This window comes from Etheostoma cragini, chromosome 18, assembly GCF_013103735.1.
Source record: "Etheostoma cragini isolate CJK2018 chromosome 18, CSU_Ecrag_1.0, whole genome shotgun sequence".
Classification (NCBI taxonomy): Eukaryota; Metazoa; Chordata; class Actinopteri; order Perciformes; family Percidae; genus Etheostoma; species Etheostoma cragini.
The window spans coordinates 16,061,318-16,071,257 of record NC_048424.1 but is presented as its reverse complement, the minus strand read 5'-3'; the positions used below and the strand labels follow the sequence as shown (position 1 = coordinate 16,071,257).

General features: G+C 39.6%; 1 protein-coding gene across 2 annotated transcripts in view; it reads right to left on the bottom strand.

Annotated features, from left to right (window-relative positions):
- Positions 1–9,133, bottom strand: part of dse (dermatan sulfate epimerase) — a 28,140-nt gene extending 19,007 nt beyond the window's left edge. Inside the window, exons 1-2 of one of the 2 annotated variants that reach the window (XM_034900957.1) lie at positions 8,882–9,133; positions 3,684–4,149 (exon numbers count right to left, since the gene is read on the bottom strand). In XM_034900957.1, coding sequence (XP_034756848.1) covers positions 3,684–4,105 — 422 coding nt within the window. In that variant the 5' untranslated portion in view covers positions 4,106–4,149; positions 8,882–9,133. Of the gene's footprint in view, positions 1–3,683; positions 4,150–8,881 lie in introns of those variants that run through there. The other variant, XM_034900959.1, reaches the window with a different exon arrangement.
- Positions 9,134–9,940: the final 807 nt, after the last annotated feature.

Below are 9,940 nucleotides of genomic sequence, written 5' to 3'. Positions count from 1 at the left end.
CTATCTATCTGTCTATCTATCTGTCTGTCTATCTATCTATCTGTCTATCTATCTATCTGTATATCTATCTATCTATCTATCTATCTATCTATCTATCTGTATATCTATCTATCTATCTATCCCTCTATCTATCTATGTATGTATCTATCAAGGAGGGAAGATTTGTAAAGGCAAAGGACAGACTGACTGAGGTGTATCTAAAGTAGGGATCGACCAATATGTAGTATGTACGCTTTCATTTATATTTATCATGCAGGAAAGTAAGTATGTAAACGGGCCTGACTAAGTTTAAAAACTGTTTTTCAGCAGGTTCCTGTTCTGCAGAAACATAAAACATGGTACAGCACGTTGGGACAGACATCGGGCTTACACATCTCAACAACCACAGAATGGATTTAGTGTAATAGAATGGTTGAGGAATCATTCAACCGTTTAATTTAGCAGATTTCATTAGTTTTTATAATGGAGTTCTGCAAAGTATTGGCTTTATAAAGGTTGCCTAGATTTTCAGAAGACAAATCCCATTCATTCCAACTGGCACGCAGCAGATGTCACACAGCAGAATTGATCATTGCAAATTTAGTTGATGATGGACATAAACTGTGTTCTTTTGCCCAAATAATGAATATAAAAAATGTCTCTTTGAGATTTGGGAACGCACATTTGAATGATATCAATACGTTACTTTACATTACTATTTTTTTCTAAAACTTTTCCCATGATCTGATTCATCTAATGTTTGGGGAAACAATGAAACCCTGGTGCTGACATTAGCACATTAACACCACTAACAGCCACTATGAGCTACTGGTCATACCAGAGAACACGTGGTGTTTTACCTCCTACAAATTCAGCTTTGCATTTGTGAGATGAAGACTGTTCGAGGTCTTAATTAAAGTCCTTTCTTTCTCAATATGCACTCTTGTCCGGACTGTGAACTTGTGGACATCAGTCATCAGTCACAGCGCAACTACTGTTGCATTTCAAAGTCCACGTAGTACAGTCCAAATGACTGGAAGTGTTCTTGCTCTGCCTGTGTTATTCAGGATACTCTGGGAGATGACTTGTGTGGACTTTAGATATCTAAGTACGCCAGAATTACTTTTTCATCCGTCATCTGTAATGGTGGAGAGCTCCAGCCAGGCTCATGCTGTTTTTCTGCCTCTATTGACAGGTTTGTAAATGGGGCGCACGTTCAACCAGGTGAGCCACCCGGGCGTCCCATAGCTGTTTTAATATTTACCCAACAACTATTATTGTTATTCAATGAAGTTTTTGGATCCCCCATCTATCCCATTTGGGAACTAGCGATGTGTGTGTCTTTTTCTAATCTATTGTACACGTTTATAAAGTGTGGTCATGTTATCAGGAGAGAAAATAAACCTTTAGAATATGTGGTCGGTTCATTCAAATAACTCCTGTTTGAAAATTTGGTTTTGAAAATGTCAATGTTCATCTCCGGGTGAACAGCTGTAACTAGGCAAGCCCTTTGGTAATAAACCACTAGCCCAGATGTCTCTGTAGCATTATGAACACATGATGTCTTCCCCTGTGATATAGAAAAGTTAGTCTCAGAGTTGTTGCAGCCACACTCCTCGGCATGAAGGAAGAGTTAAGGTTTATGTTATTAATAGACAGCAGTGGCGTACACTTGCTCTGCCTCTGTGGACCTTTGGTTTCTTATGTCTACAGAGCCCACCACACTGCAATCAAATTAATACATATAGAGTATATTACTGCAGTGTAATTTTCTGTAAGTAAACATTAGAACAAGATAACGTGTATCTACATTTTGGGATTGGATGACTTTAGTTTATGGGTAAATGTAAATGTTTTTACATATACATTTAAACTTTTCATAAAAGAATGATGGTTAATGTTAACAAATCCCCATAGGTGGGTAGTGAGCACTAATTGTGTGAGAGGATGTGAATATAAGTGAATGAACAGGATGTTACCATGGTCCCCAACACCTTCTCCAAGCATCATTTTCTGAGACCTGCCTTCCTTTAGTCTTTGAAATAAAAGCTGTGGAGAAGGAAGCTGTGGGACGCAGTGAATGGCTGTGCTCCACCTCTCAGCTACTTTGCAGAACCAACTTCCCTGACTTAATTACATTGTTAGGGAAATAAGGACGCAGCGTTAAAGGCGGATGCCTGCGTGGCATTCAGCCATGGCTGACACTGAAAAGCCAGAGGATTTTCCAAAAATGGGCTGAATGGATGGATTCAGCTGATTCTCACGGCGGATTGTTTACGGATTCCTACACAATCTCATTTCTTATGGTTCAAATCTAAAATTGTATTTACCGTGATTTCTTTTGCAATACTTTTTTAAAGCGATGCTTTTCGCCAGAATCAATATTTTTCATTCATGTATTTTGTTCATGTTAGAAAACACTTTTTTAGCAATGTCTCATTTTTCAAATTTAGTTTTTGTTAAAGAAAGAAAATAAAAAAGTAATACTCAATACTCTCAAACCGCAATGCTTCTAAAATCGCAATTAATGAAAAATGGCAACACAAATCCAATCGGCAATCACGTATCTTTAAAGAATCGAACCGGGACAAAAGCATCTTGTCCCAGCCCTAGTATTTTTTGTATCTGTATTTTTTTTTGTTTTTTTGTATGTATCTGTAATTAAAATCTGTGGAACTGGGTATTATCTAGAGCATTAGAGGGAAATACAATAAATATTCTTTCCTGTTAACTACGTTATTTACGTACGTGACAGAATCTCCGGTCTTAGGGTTAACGCTAATATGATCAATAGTACATTTGATTGGGAATATTCACTACTACAAAACAATATCAAAGGACTAAAATGGGCCCTGCTTCATTACCCGATGTTGAGTATCAGTATCTAGCTTTAGACTTTCATTATTTTAGCTTATTCTTTGCTTACATTGTGCACTCTTTTTAAATTAATTAGTTTTTAATCTATGACCTCCGCAATCCTAGGGCCATTTAATAATCCATCGTAGCAGTACTGTAAAACAGTGGCTCAAAGGGCAGGAACCTTTTTTTGCTCTAGTCTTTGCTCTTTCCTTTTAAATTACCGGATTGTTTCAGCTCATTTTATTTTAAATCGATTGTCTTCCTCCCAAAAAATCCAGACGTTTTTTGGACAATCTTTTGAAAAAGGGATCTGTGGGAACCCTGGTTTAAATCAATTTGACAATTAGTCAAATTAGTCAGAGTGGAGAGCATCCCTGTCTGGTCACCTGGACCCTGATCTTCGGCCTGGACCCTGAGCTTCGGGGCCCCTGCACTGGGCTATTCAACTCACATCTGAACATTTCATTTCCTTTCATGTTCAGCAAACAGCTGCTAAACATATTTCCTGGACCACAGACTTATCAGACTACAATGCATCTTTACCAGAGCTCTGCCCAAGAAAGAAAGTGAGAACGCTCCGAAGCAGGGGCGGACGAGAAAGCCTCTGAGGGGAGGATCTAGCATGAATACCCGGCCGATGCACACATCGGGGTGGAAACAGACATAAAGCACCATCTCAGATGAATTTGATTAAACTCAGATTTCCTGTTTGTCTCGTTAAAAAGAAAAAGGGTGGTTTCAATTTCTTACAGAGAATATTTCACAGTGAACAGACTGTTGCACATGGCCCCAAATCATGGAGTCAAATTAAAGAGATGAAATAATAAAAAAGACAGAAAATCTACCAACTAGGCTGAGCCGCCATCCTCTCCATGTAGTCTTTGACCAGGTCGAGGGCCCCAGCCCTATGTGGGTACAGCAGGCAGAACATGGACAGCACGCCCAGGTTGTTTCCGTAAACCTCGTTCCAGCGGGCGCTGAACTCTGCGGGGCTCCAGGGGGGCAGGTACATCTCGGGATGCTCCAGCATGCTTTCCCCAGCCTCGCGTATCCTCCTCGCCATGTCCCGATGAGTGCCGGCGGCCGCGTACTGCAGCTCCTCCACATCGCCCCGACTGAAGTACAGCATGGGATGGCCATTGTAGTTGCCTCCCATGAAGGGGATTCCTCCGCTGGGGTCCACTTGCGCCGCCGCCACCGGGGCAAGCAGGGGCCACAGCAGACTTATGAAGAAGACTGTGGGGGCCCCACGGGTGTAGGTTCTCATCGTCTCATCAGAGTGGGGACTGTAGCATTGCCGAAGGAGCACAGCTGAGAGGGAACAGTGGGGGGAAGAGAAGGATTTGAGAAAGCCAGCCCATATTCTGCACAGCCTTTTCTTACAAAAAGTCCTGCATTCCTCGAATAATTAGATACAGCTGTAGTCCCGATGATGCAGGCTTTCCATAGCAACGTGGACCATTATAGAGAGGCACAGTTAAGAACCAATCATACTACTGTGCCATGGTGTAGGAGTCATTGTCATTTAAACATGCTCCAAATCTCATTTATTTATAGTTCACAAGAATGCAATGATACCCTTATGATGTAAAATCTACACTTACTATTGCCATGTGGCAGACAAATCCACTGCACAGTGTGGTACCTATTATGCACTTCCCAAGGTTTACTTCTGAGTTGGTATTATCAGAAAAGCAGGGATCAAAATTAGCACATCTACCAGGCAAATAATGGTAAAATATGCAAGTTGCTGGTAGATTTCCTTCACTCGCCAGCCAAAAATAAAGAAAACACAATGGTAATCTATGAACATTAACCCTTATGTTGTCCTTGGGTCAAACTTGACCCGTTTTCACTTATTTGTTTTTTTGAGCACAACCAATGGGCCAACAACACAAGGTTAAAGCAACCACAACATTGAAAAAGTGAGCAAAATGTTGGAAAAAGCAATAATAATGTTGGAAAAAAGTGACCAAAGTGTTTTCTTCTTATGGTTGACGGGAAGACAACCCAAGGGTTGACTAGATATTTGGCTGGTGGACAAAATAAAGTTAATTTTGAACCGTGCAGAGGAGTCGAGCCATGCACAAACAGACTGCCAGCCGAGCAGGCCCGGGGGTCATAAATGGCCCATTACTGCAGTAAGATTACTCTGGTCTGGTAAAACCACGTCTGAAACCAAAGTGCTGTGCTTTACGGAAGGACAAGAGTTGGCCCAGCACCTCTGCTCTGAACATGAGAGTAAATTCCATAACCTTCGTGGAGCACTTGAAAAAAGGCCAGCAGGAAAACCCTGTGGTAGTGATTCCAGCAGCGTCTGGACAGAGCTCCATCCCAACGCACTGAGCTGTCCTATGTGTTGTGTTTGATTAACAAGGAACGGAGTAAACGGTGTAAAAATTAGGGGTCGACCAACACTTTTTCCAGGCCAATACCAATTATTAGTAGTTGATGAGACCGATAATTACCGATATTTAACACTGATGAGCATTTACAGTGAAAAAATTGCTTTTAATCAATGATTTAAAAAAAAAACTGAAACTTTAATCAGTCAAACAAATGAATAAATCCAAACTAAAATAGCTTCCTGGAGTTTTACTGTGCTAACAGTTTGTTGGCAAGTGCTGCAGACCGTTTACAGAGCTGTGGCAAAGCCAAAGCAGAGCACTATTCTAATGAATTAACTGTAGGCCTGCACGATTAGTCTCTATAAAATCACAATCTCAATTCACACTCTTCTGGATTTTATTTTTATTTAAGTTTGATTTTTTTTTAATGAATAATTGGATTTTTTTTTTAATGACTTTGAATCTCATTGGATTTTACGAGCCAACTGCTTCACAACGCTACTACTTTCTTTCGTGAGTTTTAAACGTAGACTGTGTAGAATAGGTTTCAAAGCTCTGCAGTGCTCTCCCTTCTCTCCATCGAAGCCTCTCTGTTTACAGGGTTGCGGTGATGCCCAAGGTGCCAAAAAAAACTGTTTTGTCATGGGTCATGTGGCAAACAAACATTACACTTTGTGAGAAAATAAATTGTGGCAGCAGAAAAATCGTGATGTTCCCCGAATCGTTCAGGCCTAGTTAACGCTCAAATTGAAACACTGATACGGATAATCTACTATTCGGGACTCATTCTCCCACTAACGCTGTGAAACTGAAACTGCGTCAGGAATGAGACTGACCTCACACACACCCGCTTTGGGCTATTTCACTAAATCACTGATCGCAGTTGTGTAGGGACCTGTAGTAGATCTGGGCTAGGGCTGCAACTAACATATCTTTTAATTGTTGATGAATCTGTAGATTCTTTTCTGGATGGATGGATCAGGTGTTTGTTCTCTGAAAGATGTGGAACAGTGTTTCCCAAAGCCCAAGATGACCTCCTCAAATGTCTGCGTTCAGTGTCACAGACGAGGGAAGAAACTACACATATATATATTTTTTTAACAGTTTTTTTAGAATTCTTTTTTGGGGGCTTGTTGTGGGCCAGAGGTCGGACTCAAACCCGGGCCAAAAAAAGCTGTTGCAGTTCTTGTCACACTTGAATCTAGGGCTGCACATTTAATCGCAACTGTGTCAAAATTGCAATGTGGACTAGTCAATATCCAAATCGCAGGGGAGCAAAATATTTTTTAATTGCAAAATATAGGTCAAACCATTCTGAATGAAGTATTTTGGGGCTGCAGAGACGTCTCGGCATCCACATCCTACCCTACAGACTAAAGAAAACACCTCTGTTTGGTACAGATCATCGCAAAAATCACACTGTAATCATTTTCATTTCCTTCTATGTTAATCATTTTCAATGAAAATGAGAATAATGATACAAAAACGATCATTCCCTCCAATATCGTCAATCATATCGCAATCGCAATATCAGTCAAAATAATCTCAATTAAAATATTTTTCTCATATCGTGCAGCCCTGCTTAAATGCATTTTTGGGGAATGATATACTGCTGGGACAAAATTTCATTTAAAATTCAGGTTCCAGCTTCTCAAATGTGAAGATTTATTGCTGACTTTACAGTTTTATAAAATTGTGAAATAACTATCTTTGGGTTGCAGACACTTGAAGACATGCCCTTGGACTCTGGGAAAATGGCTCCTGCGATGGTGCTTTCTCATATCTCCCAACATTTTGTAGACAGTGATTGTTTCATAAATCAAAAAACAATGAGGCCAAATAGATGAAGAAAATTATTTTTAGTTGCAGCAGCCCAGGACTTTTCTCAAAATGAACTGTTGTTTCCAAGCCATCCCCAGAATGCTATAATAAATTCTTTATAGAGTATCAAGATCCAATATTTTCATGTATCACGTCATGTGTCGGTAGCACAGAGGATCCAAGTCGGACAGTGTCCAGTATAAAGGTGTTAGCAGGGGGACTGATGTCAATACCTACTTTTTTTTTGTCTTTGCTTGAGATCGTTTTTATAAGCGACCAATTATAAGCCTGGCTGATTATCGGAGCAGATCTTTGGCAATTAGAAAATGATCTGTATCTGCATTTTGTTTACCTGCTAAGCAACAAAGTTGGATGGATAAAAAACTGGTCTGCCTTGGCTCCACTACAGCTAGAGCTGGGCAAAATTATATCAATATTATAGGCTATCAATATCGTGATATGAGACTAGATATTGTCTTGGATTTTAGATATTGTAATCGTAACAGTAAAGTCATTTTGTCTACTTACCAGAGTGTTGTATTATCCTTTATCCACTTAGTCATTATATTCACATTACTGATGATTATTTATTAAAAAATCTCATTGTGTAAATATTTTGTGAAAGCTCCAATAGTCAACACTACAATATTGTTGCGGCATTGATATCGAGGTATTTGGTAAAACATATTGTGATATTTGATTTTCTCCATATGGCCCAGCTCTAACTACAGCTCTGTCTGTCCCTCTGCTTCTGTTTCACTCACCACTGAGTCTGACTTAATGTTCCCCCCCACTACTACATCTTACTCTCTGTTACTGGGGATTATGTCATGGTAACTTTCTAATTTATAAAATAATTAATTAAAGCATTCAAAAAAAAATTGTGTTGGAGTTTCTAGCATTCCGAAATCTTAATTTTGACTTAAAGATTTCCAATTTTTACCCTAAATGCATATCAGTTCCAAATCTCGGTTAACGGTTTCACATCTACAAATAATCAGTATCGGCCTTGAGCCGGTCTACCTTAATACTCATCCCTAGTTGTTTATGTATCTATTTTTTAGTATACCATGTAACAAACCATAAAGAGCCAGGAAAACAACTGTGGTGTATGATTTAAATTGTATTATATAAGCTCCTCTACTGTTGGTAATACAGCCCAATCCACATAAAGAAGACATGACATAAACCTCAGGGTCCTTAATGTTAGCTGCGGCCCTGCTTATAGTGTTCCAGACATTGTTCACATTATGGTACTTTGAGTCATTTATGTAGTGATAGTAATTGCATTTAATTAATTAGGGAATATAACAAAACAGATAACAAAATGAAGTTGTGGTTGCTGAAACCAATACGCTAAAAGCAAACTTGAACCTAGATTTGAACCTTGCCTCAGGCCTGTAGTCAATTATTTCCACGTTCACAGTCATTTTAGTGCTATTCAAATACAGTAATGAAGGATTAACATCTACCACCCATTTGTTCCCAGCTGTAGAACTGCCATCCACCAGGAGTTATAGTTATTATACCCTTAAAACGCACGCCTGTCAGTCCCTCTGCAGACACTGATGCCTCTTCTGTTTTATGGGAATAAACCTAAATTTAGGGTACTTTTTTAAACTTTATGCTTACTTTTTCTCCATCACGTCTTTCAGTTTTACTTAAAAAGTCTGCTATCCTACGACTGCGCGTTAATTTTAGTTTGTAAATGACTGTCCACCAAACAGTGAAGTGAACAGTAGCTACAGTAATATCAGTTATCGATGCTGTTGATAATTCAAATATCCTACCCGCACAAAGCAGCCTTGTTCGTGTGTCGACCACAGAAAGCGCTGGAACCGCGGAGGAAAAGCGGAGAACGTTAGCCTACCTGCCTGTCAGAAGAGCTGCTCACAATAACGTTTTCCCGTCGTCACAACGCTCATTTCTTTCTCGTCACGGCAGTGGTTTTAGAGAACTTATCAATATGGTTGTTGAGACGTTTGTTTAAGGGACGAACAAAGTTAGAAAGAGGGGAGGGAGAGCGCAGGGAGCGTCATGCAGAAAATGAGGAGGGGCAGCGGGGGGAGAGAGGCTTAAAGGAGCCCTAATGAGTGAAGTGGTTCCCTCGGCCTGCTAACAGCTAACTAACTAGCTAGGTAGGCTAGGTAGGGTCTGTGTGGTACAGGTAGGCTAGTGCAAAGATCTTCAACATGGGGTCCTTGAATAAACTAACCCCAAGTTAATGTATAGCCTAATTATAAAAAAAAAAATGTATGCCTAAAATATACATTAAAAACGAGTCCAACATGTTATTAGCAAAAATCAATTGGCCTATTTGTGGTATGTTTTTAAATGTAAACAATATTGACGACAGGCTACTAGATTGTAGGTAAGGTAGCCAAGGTAATGTTAGCCATCCACAGATACAGGTAAGCTTAATAATTAATTGTGCTACAGGTATATTTAACATATCTGAAAATATGTAAAAAAAAATATTATTCTAATACCTCAGTGACGTGATGCAGGTAAAGGCTCTATGCCGCCCTACAAGCTAATGTAAGCCTAGTTTAATTATCAATAAATAATTATCACAATCTGTTGATCAAACACATTGATGCCGACATTGTGGCAATATTGCAGGGTTGACTTTGGGTGCTTTTAGAAAATATTTACACAATGACAGTTTTGATAAACAATCACCAACAATGTGGGTACAATGACTAAGTGGGTAAAGGCAAATATGAACAGTCAGAAAATGACATCTAGGTCTTGTAGAGTTCTTCACCCCCTTCCAGGTCTGAAATAAAGTCTGAAAATGCCAAACAGATCAAGACTTCTTAGGACTCCACTGTAGGAGAATGGTACACAATCGACAGAATAGGACTCACTCCACTAATTTATGTACATACTGTGTAAATTTAATGCAATGGGAGAGTCACTCAAGTTTCTGG